This window comes from Cyphomyrmex costatus, unplaced genomic scaffold (genome assembly GCF_001594065.2).
Source record: "Cyphomyrmex costatus isolate MS0001 unplaced genomic scaffold, Ccosl1.0 scaffold161, whole genome shotgun sequence".
NCBI classification, from domain to species: Eukaryota; Metazoa; Arthropoda; class Insecta; order Hymenoptera; family Formicidae; genus Cyphomyrmex; species Cyphomyrmex costatus.
This window is the reverse complement of record NW_017275621.1, coordinates 128,480-156,376: the sequence shown is the minus strand read 5'-3', so window position 1 is coordinate 156,376 and position 27,897 is coordinate 128,480. Positions and strand designations below refer to the sequence as shown.

The 27,897-nt window shown below is 40.6% G+C and overlaps 1 protein-coding gene across 1 annotated transcript; it reads left to right on the top strand.

Moving 5' to 3' along the window:
- Window positions 1-27,897, top strand: C15 (homeobox protein C15). Its single transcript, XM_018536896.1, has 3 exons — window positions 1-766; window positions 22,190-22,418; window positions 27,657-27,897. Exons 1-3 carry the CDS (start codon window positions 1-3, stop codon window positions 27,895-27,897), a joined length of 1,236 nt encoding a protein of 411 aa, XP_018392398.1.

Genomic DNA, 27,897 nt, shown 5'->3' with positions numbered 1-27,897 from the left:
ATGTCGGAGCACGGTGACAGCGACGTGGACGCGACGGAGGAGATCAACGTGGATGACTCGGATTCCCGGAGTTGTAGTCCGCAAAATTACGTGAGCCACGATGGCCGCCACGTGTCCCAGGAGACCTCCGAGTGTTCCACTTCGCCGCCCCCCAGTCAAATCGGCGCGAGGACGCTGGCGAACAATCCCTCCCGTAGCCATCCGTTCAGCATAAGTCGTCTGCTGGGCGAAAGCGGTGTCCAGAATCCCAAGAGCCCGTCCTCGGAAGAACCGGACAGCGACAAGGAGAGGAAGTGGTCTTGGGAGGAGGGCAACAACAATAACAACAACAATAACAATAACAACACCCAGGCGTCCTCGGGTGGCGTTCTCGACGACGGCAGGCGGTCTTGGGGCCACGACGCCGAGGAGAAGCTGTCGGAGAAGGACGACGATGACAGCACGCCCGACACACGCGCGAACTCCTCCTCGTCCGTGCATTGCACGTCGGCGGCGGAACTTCTCGCTCCCTTCCGAGTCTTCCCTACCGGTTTCATCTACACCGGCGGCGGCGTCATAAGGGTACCGGCGCACCGGCCACCGGGCGCAAACGGCGCGCCGGCCAGCGCTCTGCCCGCACAGGCGCTGATACCACCCTGGAGTTTGCAGGCCCTTCAGCACAGCCAACAACAAGCCGCGGCAGCCGGTTTGCACCGGGCGAGCCTCCTGGCGAACCTCGCCGCGCACCCTCTGCAGGCGCATCCGCATCTCAAGGACAGACTGGCAGGTACGCGCGCGTTAATATACACGAAGCGAGAGTAATTAGTGTAACATGGCCATTGCATAATAAGTTGAAGCCGCGCTGATGATAAGATCTCGGAAAACCGGCCGGTTATCTATCTATAGAATAAAAAGGCGCCGTTTGTGAATAAAATGTCTCACAGCTGAGCGTTCTATCGTATTTAATAAATTAAGTTTAGCGACTGGTACCAGTAAGCAAGAAACATTTGGAACTTTTTACCAACTTTGCTATAACGTTCCTGTAACGTAAGACGTAAAGGTCATAAACAATAAGCGAATATAATCACAGTCGAGGAGGCAATAACCTAAATAGCAAATTAAAAATGTTAATTTACTCACTGTACGTTTTTTTTTGTGTGTTAGCTTTATTTGACTTTTGCTTAAGTACATTATTAAACCTCTTAGTTTTACTAATGAAGAAATTGATATGAAATGTCACCTTATATAGTCGAAAGACAAATTTTTTGTTCCCTTACTTTCGGCTGGCGGCCAATTTTCCAAGGCGGTAGACTTAATTTGACTTTTGCTGAAAAAGATCTCTTTTCTAATGAAGAAGTTGATATGATGAGAAAATGTCATCTTATAATCTGAAGACAAATCTCATGTTCCTTCTTACTTTAAATTGGTGGCCGGTTTGGTTACGAGGTGTAGTAACGCTCCTTAATAATTCCTAAAAGAAGTACATTGTCTCTGTTAATTATTCTCTCTCTCTCTCTCTCTCTCTCTCTCTTTTCTCAGGATTGTAGGACCAGTTAACGTGTCAATGTAAAGGCAAGAATGAGAGATTTGTTTGTACGTGTATACATTTTGTCTGAAAGTAGCAACTCTCAGAAATGGAGTGAGACTCTCGGTGAATGCACGCTGATCATTATCGACCACTACGGTGCTCGTTGTTACTGTTCCGTATTGTTATCTCGTTGCGTGAGTTGTATCTTGATTTTCATGTGAGATGATATTGCCTTGAGTAAACAATGTTTTAAGTATTTTCGAGAGCGCGCATAGCGGGGAAAACGGAAATTTAAGTATTTCATTCTGTCGGTTCTTGAAAGCGCCGTGTAATTACAAAGCCGCAGGCACCTCGATGTGCATTGTACCGAGCTTCGTTAATTTATCGCGGCGACAGCGACGCTTTTTCAAGTGAAGAACCACGCATAATGCGCCTTAATTTCTAATTTCTTTTATTAAATTCTCATTGTTATGTAGAGAATTTGAAAATAAAACAGAGTACACGCTGTTTAAATAATTAACACGAATAATTCGATGTTTAATGATATATCTAATAAAAGCAACATCTGCAGTTATTTAAGTATATCACGTTTCTGTATATGAATAATTAATTCGCATAACTACATATCGTGGTAATCTGGCAAAAAAAGTAGACATTAACTATTAAACATCGGTTGAATATCTTACTTATCTTCCTCGCCATCGTGAATGCATTAGAGCTAGACCAACGAGATAACGATCGCGTATGCGATACGTGTCCGATCGAATTATACGTGTCTTCGCGTTACTTGGCTAACACGATGCAGAAGGAACAGATGATTCATGCAATTAGCGAGATTGTCAGATATTATTAATTCCGCGTTATCCCCGACGGGGATTGGAGCGACGACCGGCCGCCGCGCCGCCGCTCGATAGAATCGAGTGACGAAATATAAAGCGACGAGAGAGCGACGAGAGGCGTTCCCGGTTGGCGTCGGCGATCACCCTGCTATGTCAATTCCTCTAATTGGGATGGGTATATCTTTAGACTACGACCGGGCTAAGCGTGGGTCGTCTCCACTTGGTGTCATTACTGCGCGCTTCGCGACTGCTAACCGTATATAGAGGTTATCAATTATGCATCAGCGGCGAATTATTCACTCGTGCCGTCGTCGCGTTCAGACCGGTACGAAATCGTCGAAGACATCGAGTGACACTTTAATGGTGTGCGGACAAGTCGAAGTCGTCACGTTACGTCAACTCCGCTTCGTTCGTTCGATAACCCTTTTTGTTTACTTAGTTCTAAGCGCTTAGCGATTTCTAATCGCTATTTTTATCCGACAAATGGTAGAGGTAGGGAATTTTCAACCAAGACTTCTCTTGGATATATTTCAAAACGCGGCGATGAAATATATCAGCCGCGTGAGGTATAAGACTGAAGCGAATTGGATTAATATTGTTGTTTATTTATATAAAGATAATTAAAAACAAATTTTTCTATTAACTGTTATCGTATATATTGTTGTTTCCGATGCAGAAAAGGAAATAACCACAACATGATAAAACAGCTAGTTTAAAAAAAAAAATAAAAAATAACTGTGTCGATTAAAATTTCAAAACTTAATTATTAAATACTTAATATATGGCAGATCGGTACGACAAAAAGAGTGTTGTTCTTGCAAAAAGGAGTAAGAAATTCCGTTTGGTATACAAAACTTATTATAAATGCGATAGCTCCGAAAAGAAACTGAACTTTTCCGTTAGCCGACGCCCTCTCATGCTTCACCCGCGTGCCTTCGAGATATCTCCAATTTACAATGCAATTTGGACGGTATCTGTCTCTCTTGGAAGGCATATAATTTTAATTTGCTTTAATCGGAAGAAATACGGTACGGGAAACGCGTTACCGCGCTAGGGGATCATTACGGCGCGATCATTGCGGGGAGGGAAAAGGACGTAAAAGTGTAAAACGTTTAAAATGCAGGTACGTGCAAAATACATAATTAGCGTCTATACGCCGCGCACTGCATTCTCGTAGGCCGACTTTTTCGTGCGGGTAATGAAACCCCGCTATTACTTGCGTGGCGTGAGTGAAATGTATTTATGCGTACGAACAGCATTACTCTCGCCCGATTATTTTGTTCGAAGTACGCTTAAATGCCCCAAAGAGAAGAGCGGCGACACGCTACGGCCGCGGCGCGGCGCGGCGCAATGAAACAAAGTAATTCTTCAAACGATGATCGTTTCCATGTATTATAACGACGTTACGCACGAAATGTCGATCGTGCCTACGGCGATATTCACAGGGTGTCTCGGATATCGGTTTTGCCACAGTTGCAGATTGCGTAAAGACCAGTTGCAAAAGCACGTCGTGTCGAAAATTAATCACTTGTCGAAACGTACATTATCCCATTAATTCACGTCAGGATTTGTGGTCGAGGCGGAAACGCTTAGAAGGCCTGCGGAGAGGGCGTTTCTTTTTCCTATAAAAACGCATTAATGTATCATTACGGATGGATAATATGATGCCGATTTAATTTGTCTTTCAAGTGAAAAAGAAAAAACGTCGCGCGAGCGATAGTAAGTATTATAATGAACATATAACAACGTACAGTTTGCATAATTAAAACCCTCGCGACTGTTTTCGTCACGATCGCTTAAACGAGGCGAAAATGTAAATCGCGTTTGCTGCCATTTATTTAGCATATTACGCCGATCGGATTGGCATCGCGGAACATTAGTTGCATATCGATCGTAAAGAGAGAGAGAGAGAGAGAGAGAGAGAGAGAGAGAAAACGCGCTTTTAACTCACGTGAAATATATAAAAGCGCATAACGTTCTGCTCGACGAGCGAGCGGTAACCACCGGTTATTTGCTTTGTACCTCTTTACCTCGATTACGTCCCGCCACCTGTCACTTTGACATTGAAATGACACGCGGCGCTCGATTAGGGTCGGAAAGGGCCGACTGGAAACGCCACGTTTTGCGAAGACACCGCGCCACGTAAATCCGTAACAATTATATAAACGGGAGACAAACGCTAATTGTCTCGATTCGCTTTGACGTTTTGTTACGTCGGCATCGCAGGCTCTCGTTATCGATCGGGATTGCATCGTGTTATTTAACGATCAGAGTCTCAAGCGCGGCGAGCGAAACGGAGAGAGAGAAACTCGACGCGAATCCGAAAGGTTTCCCCGATCAATTAGGCAAAACTGTAGCGCTATAAAATTCGGACGTAACTATTATACGGAACCGGGCTGCAATTTACGTTCAGAGAAACAATCTCGCCGATTTGACATAATGATCTCGCCCCGATCGCAGTCGAAACTCTCCGAGCTACGTTTAGTCACTAGCGTAGCGCGCGGAGCGAAGCGAAATTGTGTCACCTTTTATAGCGCCCTGAGTTTATTTGTTTTGACGTTAATCGATGACCGTAATGGTACATAAATCACGCACTTATAGTCCAACTTCTCTTGCTCCGCGGCTATGACATAAATGAATAGCATATATAATACATAATTAAATTTAATTGTTCGTCTGTGCACACAAAATCATAATAAAATAATTTATATGTAAAGATAATTCAACTCGTATAAGACTGAGGACGCTTACGTTTCTTTTTCATCCAGTTCCTGCGTCAATTTTCATTATCTCAGAGAGACATCTTTCAATTACGTCAAACGATTTTCAGACGAGAAACAAATTGCAGCCTCCTTCTTTTCTCTTGGCCAGTATAAAGCAAATGTATTTTTATAAGGCGGTGATGAAAGTTAAAGAAAGATTAACAAAACATTAAAATTGTTGTAAAGATAAATATTATTTTTTAGCAAAACTGTTTTCAATTTTTTTTTTTTTTTCGTTAGAGATAGAAGATACAATTTGGACTTGCGGTCGAGACTTACTGCAGCTCTCTTATACTTTCGAAATTGTCGAATTTATTGATAATGGCTCGAATCTTAATTAATCGACGCGATAAGCTTCTGAGAGAAATATTTTTGTCGAAGCATAAAAGGTAGTTGCACGCGGCGGCGCTACGCCAATGCGACTGACAGAATGCGCTCGTCGTTAAAAGTGGGTTCGAACGATTTCTACGAATGCTCCGGAACTCGCGTCCACACTTTGCAATATACTTCTCCTTGTGAATTGGCTGGGGAACGCATTTCGAAAATTGCAATAGGTCAAATAGTCGTCGTAAATCCGTAACACACGTATTTCACGATGACTTCCTCAACTTTTATTTTCGGGAAACTATATGGTCCGAGATTAGCACGGAACTTATATACCTCGGGATTGTATTATATCGCCAATTAATTGGCTTGACATATCGAGATTTCTCGAAGGATAGAATTATCTCGGAGAAGAGTTCGCTTTATTTTCGGTAAATCGACACTTTATTGACTAGCAGTCAATTGAAACAGAAAGTCGAGAGTAGGTCGCGATCAGGAAATCTGCATATCGAATCTCTCTCTCTCTCTTTCTCTATATAAGAGCTCGAGCTAGCAAAATCACTCATTAAAATGCATATCCTCGTCACTTCGTTTCGCGCTGCGATATTAAGTTCATCTCGCGACGTCGAAAAGTACGCAAGAATATGTAATGAATGTGTCACTTCGTTTCGCGCTGCGATATTAAGTTCATCTCGCGACGTCGAAAAGTACGCAAGAATATGTAATGAATGAAGCCCATGGCACGTAGAAAAACGTAAGGCCGTAAACGTAATCAGTAAGCGAATTGACCAATCACAGTTGAGAACGTAAGCGGCCGGTCGCTTACGTTCTCAACTGTGATTGGTCAATTCGCTTACTGATTACGTTTACGGCCTTACGTTTTTCTACGTGCCATGGGCTTGAGCAGTCGTTTTTTTCTCGAGAGGTTTCAATATTTCGGGCTGAAAGGGTATATGTATAATAGAGACGACGACGATTGGATCGCGTTAGAATGACAATTCCCGAATGGCGCTTCGGCGCTATTGGCTCAATTGTTCGGCTCTCGGCCAAACCTGGGACCGGTTTCTAATTGAAGTCTTCAATTGTAGTACCACGCAACGCAACGCAACGCAACGCAACGAGTCCGGATGGGTCCTCGGGGCGATGAGTCTGCCGGGCTCCAACCGGGCCTCTCTTCTCGCAATAGTAATTTTCTACAATGTACGCTCGATCCTCGCGCGGAGGCATTCAATAATAATTAGGCCTTCGCACTTTTACGTTCGCATATTACTCCTCTGATTTGCGCCCTTCTGGGAAACGGTTACGGCACAATGGCACGGGCGCGGCGCAGCACGAAACACACGAGCGATTCGTTAAACGGTATTCGCTGCGCGAAGCGGGAGGCGGTGTTCCTTACGTAACATTGTAAAGACGATGTGTTGCGTTATATACACTTAAGCGTACCTGCGCGCGTACAAAAAGAGATCTTACGGATTCTGGCGGGGAGAAACCACTGCTCGAGAGAACGATTCGGGCGAGGAGTCTAGCAGCTTACACGAGCGCGGCAAAAGGAAGATACGGAAACAGAACGACGCAGTGTGTCGATGCGCCATGGAGCGCCCCGGGCCAGAGATAAGCGGGTACCGGGAACAGAGAAAAAAGGCATCGCGTGACCGAAACCTGAAAACCAGAATCCGCCGCGCCGATGCCGCTGCGGCGGCGCGGCCGGCGCGGCGCCTCTTCTCGCCAATGAAATTGTCCAAATGTGTATACGTTGCGCGAGAACGTATACGAATGATTAAGCGTGATACAGGTATGTATATACAACCCGCAATTTGTAATATTCCAGTGGCCCGGGGCCATCCCGGCCCAACTCGAGCCAGTCTTCCTCGTTTTAAATGAAATATTAGAAATTACGGGGTAGTCATTTAACCGCTCGTACGTGCTCGTTTTGTTCCCGATTCGCCGACAAATCCCGGTGGCCACGAACGGTAGCGGTAGATACGTTATTACAAATTACGGCGAGGCGCCGTTGGCTACCGAATTGGCAAGATTTGGGTCGGGCGTATCGCGAAACCAACCACCAAGGAGCATATAGGCTCCAAGGTCGGGGCTACCGATCGCAAATCGAGAAGAAGCGAATGGGGTTACTTTTGCGCGCGGAATCGCCTGCGACGCGGGATATAGCTTAGCTATACACGACTTCGAAATTTCTTGCGTCGATATCCCGTGAACGCGCCGCGAGGAGCAGCGCGCGCGGAAAAATGTTTCTCGGTATTCGTCGTAATTTTGCACTCGCGGAGTTCTGGTTACGCCGTGTTATTAGCGCTAGACGCGCATTTCATTTTTCGGATCGTTCATATACCACCGGAAACATAAACGCGAGAGGCAATTGACCCGGTACGGTACTCGGTTCGCGACACGCCGCTCCCACATAGCAAATTGCATTCGGTGATAGACGCGTAGATTATCGGTATACAAACAAAAAATAGGCTTTCAAGAGTTGCCATTATTATATAATTTGAATAACGATCAACTTGATGTATGTGCGAGTATGATATTTTTGATGATTTTGTTGAATTAAGCCGTAAATAATTTTCATACATAAAGGAGGAAGGCTCATAAGGGTCGATTTCGGTCTCCTCCAAATTTTATTCAAATTTTGCTCACAAAAATCTATATATTTTGAGGTTGATTATATTCAATTTGAATGATTCCAGCTTAAACGGAACGATGGGGAGTGGCTATATTTATTCGGAAATCAATATTTTGAATACTTTTGATCCGCACTGAATGCAGAATTGAGAAAACTCTGCTATTCCAGAATAATTCAGATCATTTTCCAATGTGATTGTCATGATTTTTTGGAAGGTTTTTCGATAAAATAAAAAAAGTATTAAAAATATTGATTTCCGAATAAATATGGCAACTCCATCGCTCCGTTTAAACTAGAATCATTCAAATTGAATGTAATTGATCTTAAAGTATATAGATTTTTGTAAGTTTGGACAAAATTTGGAGGAGGCCAAAATCGGCCCTTATGGGCCCTCCTTCTTTGTTTTACACTTTTAAAATTTAGTTGTTCTCTATAGAAAGACGTTTCTGTTTTGTCTTTAATATCTGAAAGTGACACAATAAAATAATCAAATGTTAATAGCGAAATTTAGTTTAAGAGAGATATTCAGAGTGGAAGATAAATATTTATTATGTATAAAAATTGATGACTATATACACATTGTTTAAATTTGACTACGTTTAGCTTCCTGTGCAGCTTATATTAAAAATACTAAAGTAACGATTTAAGCTTTGTCTTCCAAGTAAGGAGAGCACGTATTCGAAGAAACAATAACCGCAACAAATGACGCGTGTAAAACGTAACTGCACTCGCGTTTGGCGCATTCTGTACAGTCAACGCAGTGTAAAACGTAACTGCAAAATCGAAGTATCAGGTTTTCTACTGTAAACACGTCAAGTGCTTTGCCGTAATAGCGGCCGTAACTTCTAATGAAACATATAAAAAATACAGCTATAATTTATTTCAAGTAAATATATTCCTTTTTTTTAGTAAATAATTATCCGAGGGATATAATAGAACTTGGTAGGATTAAATAACGGTACAAGTGTATCATAGAGATATTGACACACAAAGGAATCTGTAAATATACCAAGTATTTTGTCATTGTAATAACATAACACAGTCATAACTTCTGATGAGACGTAAAAGAGATGTAACTAAATTATTTTAGTTATAAAAAAAAATGGACTGAAGTACACTTCGCTTTTTAAATAATTATTCGTAATAGAACTTAATAGAATTAAATCACACACGTATATGGAAAAATTGGTAAATACGTTAAATAGTAATATGATAACGTAACGATGGCGCCGTATAACTTTTAATGAGACGTATAGAAAAAAAAACTAATTAAATTATTTCAATTATATAATTACAATTATCCGATACGGGCGTGTAACAGAGGACTTGATAGAATTAAATCGTACAGTATATACACGTATATATAGAGACGTTGACACATGGGGGAGAGCGCGAGGAAGGGCGGCGAAGGAACACACACCATACGGGAGCCACACGCATGCGAATACAGGCGCGGGCGGGTTTCCGTAGAAACGATAATTATTCAGGCTGGCATTACGTAGTAATTAATCTGGAGGCAGATTAGAGCCGAGCAACGAGCACGGTGTGGGCCACGGTGGGCGTTGACTGATCGAGTTAGCGTTGAGTTAGGGATTTCGCTGGGCGAGTCCTCCCCCCCCCTCCCCTCCCTCGTTTGCCCGCGCGTTCGTTGGTCGCATAGTACCCGTTGCCACCGCACCGATGGGTTACGCGCCGAATAAACGTCCGCAGGGGAGGGGAGGAATTATATAATTAACGTGACTTCAGTTTAATTTTGCTCCAGACAATTAGCACGTAGACGCAAGTGAGCGGCTCGGTCATTTGGAAACGTCCTGCAGAGAGACCTTTGTTTAGGATATATACTCTGCGATCCTTCCTTACGAGGCATCGCCTTCGCGTTAAGCGAAATTAGAGATGAACGATAGCATAATCTTGCCGTAATATCCTGTTGGTTATAATTTCTCACGTTTTCTTCCTTTTTGATATCTTATACCTGTTAAATATTGACTTGGCGTTAAATAAAATGTTCGATATTCAACTTGTTAATTGAGAAATAATTGATCTGTTTTATAAATGCATTTAATAGCATTTATTATACGTTAGTTTTATATGCATTTAATAGCCTTCACTCTCTTTCATGCTTTATTTATAAATTTTATATTAATTTCTTATTCCCTTATATAATTTGATCTTATTTCCTATAGCATATCTTCTTTCTTCTTTCCTTATTATAAATATTGCATGGCGTATATTCTCTTCCGATACTCTATTATTTTTATTTCCTCATATTTTATCTTTATGATATTTCATTGTAATATTTCTTGCATCTTCTTTGTATCACACACTTCTATATGAAACAAAAAAAATGTATACGTATAAAATGACACAAATCATAAACTATTTAAATCAAATCATAATATAATATGTTTACTATATATGTATATGTACTACTATTATTGTGTCACTAATAATATTCTGTTATTATCGTGTTAATTTAAAAAAAAAAAAACACATGTGTGTTAATATACGCGTTGCAAAGTCTGGCTGGCAAACCTCGTTAGGCTTGTAATAATTCATCAGTCCCGACGACAAAAGAGCGCGAAGGGTGAAATCGCGCGTGTAATATTTTCGCGGGGGTCAATTGATCGGCGCGGCGGCGTCCGGCCGCTCGGAACAGCGCAAGCGGTTTATATTCTCTCTCGCGTGCGAGATACGCGCTAGATCGGCCAAATCCGCCCCTGTCTCCCGCGTCGATCGCACCTCCCTGGAGGCCGTGGAAAAACGCGGGCCGGCAAATCTTTTGACGTAAACGCGTCGAAAAAAACACGGGGTCGCACGGCGACGATATTTTAGCGCGGAGGCTGAGCCGCGGGAGGAAGGGAGAGAGCGTTACGGTTTCCGGCATATCATTCGCGATTTTTTTCGAGTCCCCGGAGAAATCGACGGGATTTGCTGGCGGGTCTTCGGCGGCACGTCAGAGTGAATTTCGCTAGACCTTGATCGCACCGTGTATTCGTCGTAACGTATAGATGACTGACGATGCGAGCGAACTTGCCGGACTTTGTCGTACCTTTCTCGAGCAATCGAGAGTTTTGTGGTGGTGCAGTTGTAAATATTAATCTCGAGAGATTTTCACAGATTTGAAGTAATTTACGATAGACTTTTAACCTTCCGCCGACATTTGGTGTGTCTTTTAAAGGCACTATTCGATATTTTGATTGTGGATTTTTTGATAAATTTAAATCTGTAAGAGATACAATTTGAAACTATCACAGTGGACTCTCTAAATTCAAAATTAAAGGAGATAACTTCGGGCAACGTACAAACATTGGTTAAAATTCAAACTAAAGTTTTGGCAAATATATCAGATCTTTTTTCAAATTTTTGCACGTGTAATCTGGAGCAATAAAAGTTTGCTTTGTTTCTCAAAGATTCCTATTGCTGATGAAAGGGTTAAAATTTATTATAGTGTCAGGATTAATATCAGAATAAATTGCTCAATAAGAATCAGATATGAGCTGTCAAAGAATGAAAAGATAACGAGTTAAATGTTGATTGTCGATGAAACCTATTACGAAAAGCTGACTTTTACTTTTATACATAATACAATATATGGGTAAACTCTAGGAAATGCAGATGTGTGCCGCGGTTTATGACACGTTTAGAATATGATGGCCGGTTTGGGAGGGTAACTTTAAATAATGCGCAGCATCTTGGGGAAATATTCGATCTTCGACGCCCGAATGGAATACTCAACAAAGAAATGTGCTGCGTTATTTTTAATTAAACAAATATAATCTAAATTCACAAAAATGTAATTCAATACAGAAAATGTACATATAAATAATGTCTCTTAACTGATGAGAATATCAAACACTGCACTCGGCAGGCAAGTTTTAAGAGTAAAAAGTCGCGTGACAGATAAGAGTTAAGATTTAAGACCGCTTGACTACAGCGTCTCTTTAAAACCTTGTAACAACGCTCTAAAATGTTTGCCAGCGGATTAAACGCTCGTTCGCGACGGAAAAGCGGACGTGAGAGCCCCTGACGGAACCCACCATAGAGGCTAAAGGTATTGAGTTTTATCGCGAACACGTGCGAGCTTGCTTAATTTTATGCGATTTTTTATCGACGCCTCGTAATATCGATAATGTAAGGCACCGCTGCTTCACCTCTCGTCCCCTCCACCGTCGTCCAGGTCGGAGGGGTCTATATCAAGTTATGGAGTTTGAGAAATGATCGGTGCCTGTGCGACTCTCACATTTTTCCCTTTTCCGATCGACGCGAGAGGAGCCCCATTCGCGCATTCTGAACTTTTCAACGTTACGTAATGATCTGTTAACTGAATTTTTAAGCACAGAAGCAAATAAAAATTTGACAAAAGTCAGAGATCGTGTGTGAGCGCAATATGTATATAAACACAAAAGTGATTCATTTTTGCAATTGCGTTGTACGCGAATGTGCAGTTTGCGAGCGCAATTACATCTAATTGAAATCTGTCGTTAAAAAATATTTTTATTATACTCTATCTCCGATTCTCGTACATGTTGTTGTTCCCTTACACGGAATGAATGATTATACAATATTCGCGTAAACAGCAAATAGCAAATGTGCGAGCGTATAATTACATCTATAATTAAAATCTATTATTAAAAAATATTTTTTATTACTTTATCTCCAATTTTTTCACGCGTCGAGCTGTTATTCTCGCCAGAAAAAACGATTTTGCTGAAGTATCTATAAAAATATAGCTATATAGATACAGATTTGAAAATACTCGAGTAACACAAAAGTTCAAAATCGGAATGCAAGATATCTTTTAGACAATTCTCGCAAAAATGTCTTTAAAACGTTTTAAATAATATAGATATCTTATGTCTCGAATTTGGATTTTGATGATTTTCTAATTAATCCTGATTGGATCATGTAAATAATTATATGTAAAACACTTAAACTGGTTACTGGAACATTGATCAACGTCCTACATAATTATTTTGATTCAACAAAAATGTTCAGATCTGGATCCATATAGAGTTGCGAAGTTTCAGTTTTACTATACTTTTGAGCAAAACTGTTCTTTCCGTGCGGGGATGAAAGAGGCGAGAAATGAAACGAAGAAGTCATCGGATCCGCTCATTGACGAGTTTCCTCGTCGCTTCCTACGATTAAATGAGATATCGGCAGAAAACAAGACGATGTCTCTTAAAATTTTTCTTCCTATGAAATTCGCTTCTTTAATCTTCTCCGAAGATCGGACGTAAAATTTAAAGACTTGTAACACTCCCGTACTGTTTCTTGTGCCGGGCGCTCTTGAGTAATTTTCTCGATTGGAACCGCATCGACTTTACATTCCTGGAAACGTTTAGTTTTCATTCTCTTCCTCCACCCCCCTTTCCTTTCTAGTTAAGCACTAACAAAGCACCAGCACTCCCATTACTTTAACAGCGCCGCAGTTATATCCTTGCGCTTTGCAAGGCCTGTGTGTACCTTATACGAGCGCAACGCTTCGCCGCGATTCCTCGAAAGACTTTAATTACGGAAAGAGTGTCCAATTTTGCCTTAGATATGAGTTGCTGGAAATACTATATTCCACTTATCGTTCCGTCCTTGTCCGCGCGGGAGATCGCAAAGCGGACGTATATGCCACACGATTTCGAAATGACTTCTCTTTTTATGATTTCCGACGAATCGCAGCGGTATAACTGAATGTATATTAATCGCAAGATTCTAAACTAAGAAAGAATTTTGAGAAATATAAGAGGAGAAAATTGGCGAGTGTAGTTCGAAGGCTGATAATATAATAAGCCGAGCGGTAGGCATAGGATCTGAGATCGCGATACTAGATGAGGGTTGACTATAAGGAAAACATAATTTTATAGGATGGAATATATATATATATGTAGGTATGCTTTCTACGAATTCGTTTAGTGCCATTTAGTTGTCCGCTATGTTGGTTCAATTACACCGTCGGCGCAGGTAAGCGTGTGTGCGCGCGCGTAAACGTTCGCGCGCACGCACGTGATCGTCTATGTGTGTGCATACATCGGCGCTTTCTAAATGCACGTTGTAGATTTACGGCGGGTTGCAGTAGGAGCCGGGTAATTCTTTAGAGTACACGGCCCCTCGTAAAGATTTAGTTACAGATAGCGTTGCACCTGAAATTGCATGTCCAGGGGCGAGTCTCCTCGTACGGTGTTACCTGAGTATAAAGCGCGAAACTCGACGTGTTTTGCACCCTTATTTCATTTACAGGTTCCGCCAGGTTCAACTCTAACGTCCGAAAACAAAATGAGATTTGAAGTCGTGAGGCAACGTTTAAACTTTAAACGTTGACGACAATGGCTGCGTTCAGGATGCAGTAAAAGCATATAGCTTTGCAACGGTTATACAATTATTCAATGTGATTTGTTCAAATTAAAGAATTATGTGTAAAAACCAATTACATTATAAGAAATCTTACAACAGTTGTAAAACTGTTTTCCCTGCTAGATAATTGCAACTATAATTGCTGCAAAAAGTTTTAACATATCCTATACCAACTAATTTAAGCGACTTACATAATTATTTCGATAGATCGAACAAAATTGTTTTTAGATCCGTATTGTATATACCTATATAGCTATATATTTTTAAATACTTCAGTAAAACTATTCCGTATAACAACTCGACACTTGTCGATTATAGATAGAGTAATAAAAATATTTTTTAACAATATACGTTTTATCTCAACGAGGGGAGAAAGAACGTCAGGTATAGGAAACAAAAGTGACATCGGTCGGAAAAAATGTTGGTTAAAAGGACTGCGTTTACCTGAACATCCAGACGATGACAGATAATATATATGTTGAAGAAACTATTAACCTGAGATTAAAGAGGATAAACAGAGGATTATCCGAAGGGATTACGAGGGTTTGCGTCGAGGTTTGGCGCGCGCCTTCGCGATATAAATGCCGCGCGACAGAAGGGCGAAATTCGCGAGAGAGAGATCCTTCTCCTTCGACGATCGCGGCCGACCGTCGTCGTGGAATTCGCCGCGCGCGCAGAAAACAATTTACTTTGAAGGCCGCAAACTCCATTACTGGGCAGAACGTGCTCCAAGTAATGACTTTCTCTAAGCTCGCCCGCTGTCGCATCACAGAGGGGATTACGTCATCGGATGATTCCCGACCTGGCTCTTTCTCGGTCGCGGGAGGAACCATCATCGTTGCAGAATCGCTACAAAGGTTATGTTACAAGCTCAGTAGGTCACCGAAGACGAAATCGTCGGCAGTTCTCTAGGAACCTCGTACCGTGTTACATTGGAAAACTGCCAATCCTGATTAGAACTTTTTTCCCTGATTGCCCTCTTCGCGGCAAAGGGTCGGCGAGGCTCGCTGTTATATTCAGGATTTTCAATCTCGTGTTATCGCGTTATTTCGGTAATTGAGTTATTTTCGATTATTTAAAAAGTCTTTTAAATTACCTCGTAATCCAGCTTCGAATCCAGGGTATGCAGATGCACACAGAGACGACGGAAATGATATTTCCGTGGTCATAAACTGCCGCGCGAACGATGAAAATTGTATTGGTGAACAAATTGTTCACTTCCGGCGTGCCCATCTTAAGATGACGCGAACCGGTATTCGCTATTACTCATGTTGTTACATTCAACGATCGGTTAGTTGGTTTTGTAAAGTGCCACTTCGTGCCGGAACCGCTAACATTATCCGAGCGGTTTAAGCGACAAATAGTGTATTTGAATCGTTTAACAAAAATATACGGTGACACCGACAAATAGAACAATAATAACGTCTCTTGATGTATCGGATAAGGCTGACGGTAATTTTTGTGTAGGGACAAAAGATGGAAATTAAAGCGACAAATCGGACGCAGGCATTTCTGTTGACAAACGCAAAAACAGCTTATAGCCACGAAAAACTTGGGCGCGAGCAGGAAACAGTCGATAACTTTTGCTTGGGAGGTTGTTATACCGTTTATTTACGCCGACCATTTTGCAGCGACGCGTCGCCATCTTGTTTTTATGACCACCCCGCGGGCAGGCTCTTGCCACAGTCTTCACGGCGCGGTGCCGAGTAAATCTTGGAAATACATTTAGACTTTGTAGTCTATTATATTAAAACAATAAATTTCTAATTATTATTAAACAATATTTATGTTCTTAATATCCATGTTGGAGTTTTTCAGCCGGTGTGTTGCAAAGAGTTCTTCTGTGCCGCGAAAATTATAGAGAAAATGAAAAGAAGAGAAACAGCTTAGAGATAAACAAAAAGGCGCGTAAGGCATAAAGTAAAATATTGCAAAAATTACTTAAATTATATTGCGCTTATTCTCATTTTAATCAAAACATACATTATCGTCATTATAATAAAGTCAAGATATATGGTATCTTCATAAATTTTATAATTTGTTGTATTATACTAATAAAATTTAATTATCTACACGCGTTCTTGTGTTTGATAATATAGTTTACTGATTGATGTCTTTATGAATTTGGCGTGTTATTTATAATTTGCCGCGAATTAAAAAAGATTGAAAAACGCTGACCTATGTCAATAAAAAAGATTTTATTTAATATGCTTAATTCTCTTTGAAGCAATAATTAAGCATTTTTTAATGTTTTATTTTTAAATAATACAATCTAAGATATAATATATGTTTGTCATTTCTTTCCTGTAAAGTAAAAGAGTCATCCTTCGACAGTTTATATTATTCGATTCTTAAATCCCCTTGAAAATATAGAAGCTTTCTTCAGAAAAAAATATCTTTTCAGCAGCCAGTGATCTTTATAGCATCGGGAATTGCCGACGAGAGTTAAACGCTTCGACCGCAAAGAATCGCCGGCGTATAGTATCCTGACCGAAATTGCGCGGTAAAACGGTCTCCGCGAACGATGTCGAAGTCACTTTAACCGTCTGACAAATCGCGACGACTGAACTGTCGTTAAACACGCTAACGACACTGACTACGGGCCGTCGTACGACGACATCGATGGACACGAAAGCGCGATCGAGCACGAACCAATTTCGCGCTGACAAATCGAACGGTTTGTAATAAAGGCATAGACTTTTCTTCTTACGACTTATTTGGTTACACAAATTATACTTCTCGAGAAATATATGTACGTTGAATTAATCCTTTGCTAGGGTACGAGATAAAGTTTCTGCTTCCGAATATCGTTGCGATATGGGAGCCAGCAGTCTACACCCACGTTTACATGTCAGATCGGAAACATCGCGGGCGGCACCTTAAACGCAGTTAATTAACCGAAATCGAGAGTGTTATCGTCAAACGCTGAGTTACGACTGGCAGGCGGGGCCTAATTGGTTTTACGAGACGACCGTCTTCTCTCTTACTCGATACCGAAAGCACTGCTTACTTCGCCGTTCTCTCTCCCTATAAGAAATGTCGATTAATTGTTTGTTATCGATCGTATACGCCACTTGATAATCAGCATCGTTATTCGTTACCTCGGCGGAACCTCGATGTCTCTGCCAAGACTTGCCGAGAAAGCCTTCAAAAAGTGGTGAAATATTAGTGTGAGGATTCTCGTTTAAACGGTAAAAGAAATCTCTACGCAAATTATGGGAGCAAGAACTCTTTTATCCAAACAATATATCTCGCATAGTCGCATAAACTTATTCATCAACAATTATCTATTCGCAATTTATGTGCGTCTTTATGATAGAAAGGCTATTAGATAATTTTTTTGCACATATTATATAGGTGCAATAAGTTATGCAAGTTTGTCTGAATATATCTTCAGGGCTGTAACACACAAAATGCATAAGCATAGTATAGCTGGCATAAAATCGTCTGGATCAGTGAACACGTTATATAAATCCAGGATTGGGAAAGTTACTTTACAAGTTACTTTTTGTTATAGAAATTGAGTACAATAAGGGTGTGTTCTATTTTTGATGTTAGATTTTATTATTTGGTTCAATATTGTATTTCTTTTCGTGCTCAATTTCTATAACAAACGCATACAAGATAACCTAAAAAGCAACTTATAAAGTAACTTTTCTATGCTGAATAAATCAGTATGGCAATTTTATGCGATTCAGATAGATTTTATATGCTATCCTTATGTATGTTGTGCGCTACAGCCCTTAATGGTATAATAGACAACAATCAACGTTTGTCATGGTAAAAATGATCAATGCAATACCTTAAAAATATTCCCTTACTTTGATCTTTTCTCGTAGCCTCAATAGTTGTATACATAATGGCGGGTGATCTTATATTCTAGTGTTGTGCCTGCGCTAAAGAGATAGGCACTCGTGTTTTTTTTTTTTTTTTTTTTTTTACAGAAATACAATGGTCGGTAGGTATCTATTTACGCCACCGCAACGCCTCACGTGGAAACGTTTCCATCATCTCGTCCGCGCCATGAGAGTTCTGTCGGAGTTTTGCGAGTCCGGATCCTTGTATCGCGCGTGTGTCCGACCATTCCGCGAAGGAAGGTAATTACTAGTGGATTACGAGAAAGAAAGAGAGCAAGAGAGAGAGAGAGAGCGAGAGAGAAACCATGTTGGTGGCCGCTAAACTAGTATGCCGCGATAATAGAACGGAGTATAATAGCTGCTACGCGATTATCGTCCTAATAAGCGCAAGCGATGACGCAAGAAAGCCTTTCGCGCGCAAGAAATAAGAGGCCAATGTAAAACTGAAGCTCGCGTACTACGTGCGATTGACCGCGAGAGGATGGATCGACATGGGAGTCGAATGCAGTACAGTGCAATTCTTTTTTCCCATTTTTCCTATAATGCATCGTCATAATTACATCGCCATTCGGCGCCTGTCCAATGTGTGCGTAAGGTATATATATAGTTGTGAGAAATCAATCGCGCGTAACCATGCAGTCCAAAATCGTATATAAATTGCAATCATTTCACATTGCGTATGTTAATGCGTGCTCTATCATACATCGCATGGATTGTTGATTAAACCGTGAGATATCTGCATAAAACATGTATTTCTCGTAAATCACGAGGAAATGAGATTAATCACACTATACTGCTCTCTAATGAATTTCTAATCGCTTTAGATTTCTTCCTACATTTTATTCTTCCACACTCGCCATAATCTGATTCCATTTAACGATTATTAAAAGTCTTATCGTTTATATATAGAATAGAGCTAATTGCTTTAGGCTCGAGATATTGCGGTTCGCTTGATACACATTTTGACATTTACAGATCGATAAGGAATCGCAAATGAACGCGTAATGAGATTATTATTTGGATCGCCTGTGCGATTATCGGGCGATGGGATGTATTTCTGGACGAGGAGCGGCGATAAAGGACGGGCGTAAAACGAGAAGGGGTGGGAAAAGGGGGTGCATAATGGGATAATGTTCGCTCGATGGCCCTTTTACCCTTTAACGATGATTCCTCCGGTTTCCAGCAAATTGTGCGAAAGAGGGTTCCGGCCGACAGTCGACGAGACACGAAGAGAAATACGTACTCAGTTTATTTCGCACTTTGATAAAAATTTGACAGATCCTTCAGCTATTCCATGCTATACTTCCACATTAGAAAAATGCGCCACCAGCTAGAACAGCTAGCACTCATTCGTGTGTATTTGTATAAATATCACTTATTGTTAAATGCACGCGATCCTTCGATCGAGCTCAGGCTAGGCATATAATGAGAGGGTCTCTGAAGCGTATTACTCGTGTTATTTAGCAGTAAATCAAAGTTGGAAACGTAAACCGCCGTTATATCGTACGCTGGTTATCTTCCAACCACCCCTCGCTTCGGGATTGCATCGAAATAAGTACTATGTTGGTTTTGATGGTATTGTAAAAATAAATGCAGGTTTATATATTCGACAAAGACGCGATATGATTTTGCGATCTGCGAACGATTTTCCGTTCGTGTCAGCGAGATTGCATTCCGTTCTCAGGGCGGTATTCATAGTCCGTTAACTTATTTTAAGATCGTCTTAAGTAATGTCTTAAGACGTTAAGCTATCTGATTGGTTCATGATATCTTAAGACTGTGCACTTAAAGCTTAAATATAAGATTTGACTCTGAATAATTCAGCGAATAACTTGGATGAAATCTATACGGGGATGCAGTCGCGCGGGAATCATCGCCGAAATATGAACGCTAAATTCACCTCGGCGTTTGGAATTTTCTCCGTGAAGAGCGCGTTTAAATCCATTAGTAAAACTGTCGCAGAAGTCGAGGGCGGCGATTCGTTTTTGCGATATCTCTGGTACACAGGTCGCGTATCTAAGCGGCCGATCCACCGCTCCTTTATTGGTCTCGTGAAATTGGTAATGTCGTGTACTTTCTCATTACGTATGCAAATACACGCACGCATAGGGCATTTAGCGTAGTTTCTCGTTACTCGCGCGCTTATTACTGCAAGCGAGATAAGCGCTTAATGACTCCGACAGCTGCCTATCGGGCATAATAGAAGGGCGGAACGAATTGATATTAAGACGCGGTGAGTGATGCTCAACGAATATAAATTACGATATCGTCCGGTCTCGAAAACTTCCTTCTCTTCTACGGAACTCCGTCGGTAGTATCATTAATGCTATAATGATTCAGATATACATATATGAATAAGGAAAGGTGATTCGATTACACTGGTCAATAATAATTTTGTTAAATGGTAATACATTTTTGATGCTGATTTTGAAAAAGAAATTGAAATTCATCTTGTGGGTTCCAATTTTTCGTAACCTACTTATCTCTCTTTTTTTTTTTTAACTTTTATTGCCTTTTATCGCACAATTGTTATCTTTTTAAAAACTTATATCTATATATTTTTTTTATACTAACGACAGATCATTGTGTGAGTCTTTTTCTTAATTAAAATGATACATCGAGGATCAGTAAATCATTTAATTATGTATGTCTTAGCAGAAAAGATGAATAAAAAAAAAAGGAATTTTTAAATGCATGTTACTCAAAAACTCTCTGCTCTCCCTATAAATTTGATAAACAGATTGAAAATTAGCGTTACACTTTAAGAAACGTTCTAGCAGATCAATTTTGAAAAAAGTAACGTTTAAAAAATTTAATACATTTTATAAAAAAGTGACGTTTTATCGGTGAATTGTCGGAAAAGATTAATTAAAATAAAATTGAATTAGAATAATAATAAAATAAATTAGAATACAGTTTTTAAATGCATATTATTAAAAAAAAACTCTGCCTTACTAAAAAAAAAAATCCTGCTCATAAATTTAACAAGCAAATTTAAAATTAGCACAAAAAGTACCGTGAGAAATCTGATCAGATCAAAAAGAAAAAATAATCTTTATTAACCAATGGTATTAAAAAATTTCGAAATGGCTCGTATCATATATTAAAAACAAACATGAAAAAGAAAAGGTCAATAGAATGGCGAGCACTTCGACGTAACATGTCAAAATATTAAAATATTGATAGGGCAGAGTTATTTCAACCTTAAAGTAATGTAAAATTTACGACAGCGAACAATATCAAACAGTATAACTTTGCAATGACGTGCTTACAACTACCGTACTATCATGATTGCTTCTTGAGAACACAAACATGAACTTTGCATGTTCACTATATGTTATTCAGGAACATAAGCACTCTCGCAAGAAATAAACAAAAAGATCTATTCTCTACTCTATATATTTAAATTACAAAAGCGGGATGTTTCGACTTAACTGACAATGAGTTTGCTTCAGTCGCTAATATAAATCTAATATAAATGCGATACATCAAATTCTATAACAATAATGAAGATCGTGTCTAAATTGTTTGAAAAACATATAATTAAAAACATCTTTGTCCACATATGAATTCTTTTGATTTACTCGTATTTGGGACAAAGATGTTTTTAACTATGTAGTTTGAAAAATCGTAATATCGCGGAATAGTAAAACAGTCATGGTTATATGTATTTCGACAATTAATTACGTGTTAAGCGTATTTCAAATAATTTTTTAGAATATGGTGAAAACATGTCCCCTTTATATTACATGCCTGTTTAACTACCGATTTTCTTAAAGATATCGATAGCCTCTTCAATTTAAGAGCCCATTTACGAAGAATACCGTAACGAATATGCGTTGACGTAATAGAAACAGAATGTCGCCAGCAGTGTTCGAAACATCGCTTATCAATGTTCTTTCTTTTTCTCGTTGATATAGTGGCCGGACCGTTTCCAAGGCGGATCGGTCATCCCTACCAGAACCGGACACCACCGAAGAGGAAGAAACCGAGAACGAGCTTTACCAGGCTGCAAATCGCGGAGTTGGAAAAGCGCTTTCACAAACAGAAATACCTGGCCTCCGCCGAGCGGGCGGCGTTGGCGAAGTCGTTAAAGATGACGGACGCGCAGGTGAAGACCTGGTTCCAAAACAGGCGGACGAAATGGAGGTGAGCACTCGCGACATTTTCATCGCGGCATCATGAATTTCACGCGGTTTTAAGAAAAGTCTCGCGTAAAATTCTCTCTTCGTGATATCTGCATCGGCATTTAATTTCAACCTTATTTCAACCTATATGTATATATATATAAGGACAGTTTTTGTTCGAGGAACATTGTTACCGTGACGATTGAATTTTTTGGAAGAAAATACGAGTCGAGAATTGCGCTCTCGGAATGTTAATAGCGGGTTAGCCGCGGCCTGACGCCTATATCTGTAAACGCATTGCCAGTCAAATGTATTGGAGTCTCTTCAAGATAAGGAAGGACGAAAACACGTCATTTAGATAAAAGAGGGCTCGTTCGTAGCGCGGGTCCCCGATACTGGGGGCGTCTCGGCGGCGGCGAGACGGGGCCCTGGCGACATTCTCGAGGATTCTCGCATACAATATATACCTACTTGCTCGGCCCCCCCTTCCCACGTTTCTTCGTCTCAGGATTTCTAAAATCGTTGTCGTCCTTCTGAATCGTTCTACGAAATGCCGTGATAAAGCGGTAAACTTGCAGAGAAGCTTTCGGAGAGAGACGATGCGACAGTTCTTGAACGAGCTACGATTGTTAGATCTTTCTATTCGAATTCTATTTTCGATTTTTACTTTGTGTTCGCTTATTAAAGATTAAAATCGATACAATTTCGATAAGTTTTTCATTTTTAACGTCACGATTATCGCGAAAAAGACTTCACCTGCAATTCTTCTTGAGAAGGATTGAAAATCAAAAATTCTTTTAATTTTAACGAACGCTATTTACAACACTTGCGAAAGCATCGCAGCGTGTAGCTTAAAACAACATTGGACTTAAATATGAACATTTCTAATTTTATTTGCGATAATTTTATTTAAGTCTTGCAAATTTAGTTACAGCTCTTATTCAATTCTGATCCACATTTAGATATCAAAGCGATTTAAAATTACACGTATAGTTTATAAATATGGGTTTTTTTTACGTGCGTTTGTTGAAATATGTATTACAAATCGTAATGGAAATAAATTTGCTTAATTCGTCGTTTCTTTTTAAAGAAACTGTTAACATTTGCATAACTCCGACATTCTGACAAACATGAAATCATATATTTTGATTTTTGATCTCCATTCTCCCAGATCACAGACGAAAGTTTCAGGACTTGCGTGTCGTGGAGACGACCGAAAAGTTTTTTCGTCGTCGCGAGAGGAAGAGTAGAAATTCAATTTGGAATCCGACGACACGCATTATCTGTCTCGGTACACGCTCGGAAATGTTGTCGCCGTGACAGGTACATTTGTCTAGAATGTTACGATGAGTTAACTTCACGTCGGAGTGACAAGTACATCATTTTTAATTAAAGACGCACGCACGACAGGGTAATCATGCGCGCGATCAATAACGCATCACCGCGCGCACGACAGACTTTTCCACTTGGATTTTTTTCTCTCTCTACATCATTATCGAGAGAAAAAGAGGTATAGAAGAGTAGATGGAAAGTGCGGGGAGATGGAGATTTTCAAAAATGCTTTATTTCTCGCTCTCTCTGTTCGCAAATTTTACATTTTCTATATAAATCGCGACGGTTCACAAGTTTAGCCTTTTGCGGCGATCCACGGGCTGTTGAAATACATTGCGATAGTCAATAGCCTGTCGAGCAATTTTTGAAAACAATTATAATTGGCAATATTTTTACAATTCCTCCATAAATTTCTAAGTAATAAAAATTCTTCGTTTTATATATTGTGGATTAGGAGTACAAATTAGTTCGGTGTCTGTTTTCCAAAAGATGATCACGTCTCCAAAGACGAGTCATTTTTTCGAGATGGAATTCGAAAAATAGATTAAATAAAATTAAGGACGAAATACCTGATCTTCATTTATTCCCGCAAAACAGTTCGGATCACAAAAAGGGTTAAATGCGTCTGACAAATAAAATCATATAGGAATTCGAGGGGGGCACGCATATAAGCGTCGCGACGTAAGGCCTCGCGCGATGTGGTACCGTCCAGCGTGTGCAGCTGCGTTTAAAGTAACGAGATGACTGTAGGCAGAGATGAGATAACTCGGTTTCAATAATTCAGGTACCTAACAGCTTAGCCCTGTCCCGTACATAATGTAGTCTCTTCCCTCCCATCGCGCACATCGGGCACTCTCTCTCACCCTCCTCCGTCGGTCGCCTTCTTGCTTTGACTGCCAAGTTCTCCCGCGCGTCCCGTCACCTCTTTCAACCCCTGCGCCTCTCCGCCGGAGAGCTTCTTGGCTTTTAAACTGTCAAACGCTCGAATCCGTTGGCTGAATCGTTTCGATCTCTGCCGGGCCCGCGACCGACCCCACCGATTCGCCTCGTTAAACATTCATCGGTTACGGTGTAAGACTAGGCCGGTAACCGTTCAAACACGATTCGCAGACTCGACGCGATATATCGCGCGCGTAATGCAGCCGATATAGAGGAATCAATCGGCACGTATTCGACGCGATTAGAGTTTCATCTCGATGATTCATTCCGTTTCCATTACATCTTATTGAGGCTAATGTTTACTCAAATTGTTTCATGGAAAAACGATACATAAAAATAATCGCTACTTGACATTAGAAATTAGGACCGCTTATATGAATACCTTCGATCACTAAAAAAATAAGAGAAACGCCTAAACTTTATTAAATGCGTATATAAAAATAATACTAAAGTCAAAGTGTTAATATTATTTTTGTTTTTAAGCTTAAAGAGATCGTTTATTTTTAATTTATTTATCTCGAAGGTTAAAATTGGATGCATAAAAATAATACATTATACGTAGATAAAAGGCACGGTGAATCTATATTAATAAAATGTAAACAATAGTTACAAGATGCAACTGATTAATTAGAATCGTGCTTTATTCCGAGCGTGTTGCGTTGGGGGTCTGAGCGTGCGCCGAAGTATAAAGATAAGAGTAATGTGTCCCAGGTTGCGAGAGAATACGGTTATGCCGGCCGCAGCGAATAGGGCGAGGCTGCGTCGGGGCTGCAAAATGTAATCGGCACGGCGTCGTCAATTATTAATTGCTAACCGCGTTAATTACTTGCAGCGGCGTAGGTGCACCTGTCACTGCTGCAATGGCGTAGCCGCAATGGATTCCGGAGACGGGCGCGGACGAGCGAGATTCAATTGCCTTAATAAAGGCTAATAAAAGTGACAACGCGCGCTAAATCTCTTGCCCGGTTTCCACTTCGTTCCCGCCTCACCATTTCGCGGTAATGTCCAATGATACGCGCGATTATTTCATTCGAGACTTATTATATTTGAACTGCGATTTGAGTTCGCGTTCACGATAATATGCAACGATGATGAAAAAAAGAACTTTCGTATTAGATTTTTTTCTATAGAAATCATTCGTGTCTTTCAACTTTATTTGAATATATGCAAGCACCAATTTTATCGTCGACTCGTTTAAAAGATAAAGCGATTCGTTTTTCGCTTAGTAGTTGCTCGTTAAGAAGATCAATCTGACGATAAACTATACGGGGAGTTACAACGTCGAAGTGGGTCGAGGGAATCGGGAAATAAATTTCGAAGGCGAGCGATCGTCGGCGGCACCGGGTAGCTCGTTTACTCGTACATTGGTGGAAGAAAATTACAGGAAGTTGTTGAGCCGCGTTGCTCAACTCGCGGCCAAAAAGGCCGGCAAAAAGAGGGTCAACGAGATAGTACCTGGGCGCCGCGATAGGCCGGAACGCGGTGTAATTCGTGAGGAGGACACGAGCGCTCGCCACCGGTCTTTAGAAGGTCCACGAGCATTACGCCAGAAGGAACCAGTTTTAGAAAATTATAACGATCACGACGCAGGAAAACATTGGGATCAAGTCGAATTCAACCGGTCTTACCGCACGCCCATTCATCCTGTCACGGAAGCTGCACTTTGATGAGAAACCGCGACAGTCGAAACTGTGCCTGGACTAATCTCAGGGGGATAGAAACTTTTAGTGATTTAAAAGAAACACTATCATTAACGGACGCAAAATTTTTAAATATGATTTTAACAAATGATGTATTTAAGATATAGGTATTCATAGTCGGGTTCTTGTATTTCCATAAACTATCTTAACCCTTTGATATACCATTCCATATCGTTTTGTACTTACCACACTGATATCGTGGAAAATGTCGCACAAAATGAACATATATACAGCGTTCTTTTTAATAAATTGCCAGATATAAAGAATATAATAAGAAAATGTGTATATCTTTATTAATAAAAATGTTATAGCATAGCAGAGCCCAAGAAATCTAAGAAACCTCGAATATGCCATCCTAAAAATGACACCGAAGGGTTACGTAATGTCTTAACCCATATTTTCGCTCCTTCTAATTACAGGATAACATTTTTCAATTTTTTTTTTTACACATATAAACAAAAAATTGAAAAGATACTGTCCTATAAAAATTGAAAAGAAACAAATTAAGATGCTTTTGACCAATTTCTTCACTTCTAGATGAGTTACTGATAACTTTATCCATGAGATATCTGACATATAAAGTTACCTAGAAATGAACAAATTGGTCATTAGTATATAGTCTGTGGTTGGTTTATGACATCTTAAAACGATTCGAATACAAGAATCGACCGTGAATATCAGGCATGAATTCGCTATTCGCCGCTGAACGTTCGTGCGCGCAAACTCTATCGACCTTTCCAAACGAGTCGGCCATTTTGCGGCGTTCTAATAGACTTAAGCTAGAAAACAGACATCACGCAGGTCATTCTGTGGCGCAAGGTGGACTCCGCTCCGCTGTAGTGACGAATCGAATTAGCTTTATTACATCCGTCTTCTGTTTTCCGCCCAACGACCGCCACTCTATTTTCACCGTCCTTTACTCCATCTCGTTTTCTCAACAAGCATGCTCCCCACAAGCCGCGCGTGATCCTTACTATGATCCTGATGGCATGGCGGACGACGTACAGTTGAGAACTTTGGTTATAGTGTTACGATAGTCGATTTAACTGTAGACTACCGTGTCAAAAGCCAGGTAGTTTCCCCGACAAGCTGTACCCTTATATGTATAAACTTGCTCAACTACGCGATTTGAGGGCTGGCTACACGTCAAACGTCTTTAATGGAAAGGTTTAACTAAAAATGTACTAGAGTGCAATTTTCTGTTAAATGATTTTTTGACGCTCGCATATCTAAGAGTAATTCATAATTGAATGATTGAACCTGAACGATACTGTTGGATTCTGTTGCAGGAGACAAACGGCGGAAGAAAGAGAAGCCGAAAGGCAAGCCGCGAATCGACTGATGCTGTCCCTGCAAGCCGAGGCTCTCGGCAAGGTGGCTTATCCGACGTCGGTGTCTGGACATCCGGGCGGCGCCCCGGTGTCCAGTTTGGACAGGCAGCAGGCATCGACGACGGCTCTGACTCATACGGTCAGCCAATGGGCCTCCCCTTACGGCCCACCGCAGCCTTTAACCGAACCGATTTGCTGA

What these genes read in the sequence shown, in the direction of transcription:
- C15 (XM_018536896.1), top strand. Translation starts at nt 1, where the DNA reads ATGTCGGAGCACGGTGACAGCGACGTGGACGCGACGGAGGAGATCAAC. An exon ending in TCTCAAGGACAGACTGGCAG is followed by an intron (nt 767 to 22,189) that starts GTACGCGCGCGT and finishes TCGTTGATATAG; the next exon opens with TGGCCGGACCGTTTCCAAGG. An exon ending in AACAGGCGGACGAAATGGAG is followed by an intron (nt 22,419 to 27,656) that starts GTGAGCACTCGC and finishes ATTCTGTTGCAG; the next exon opens with GAGACAAACGGCGGAAGAAA.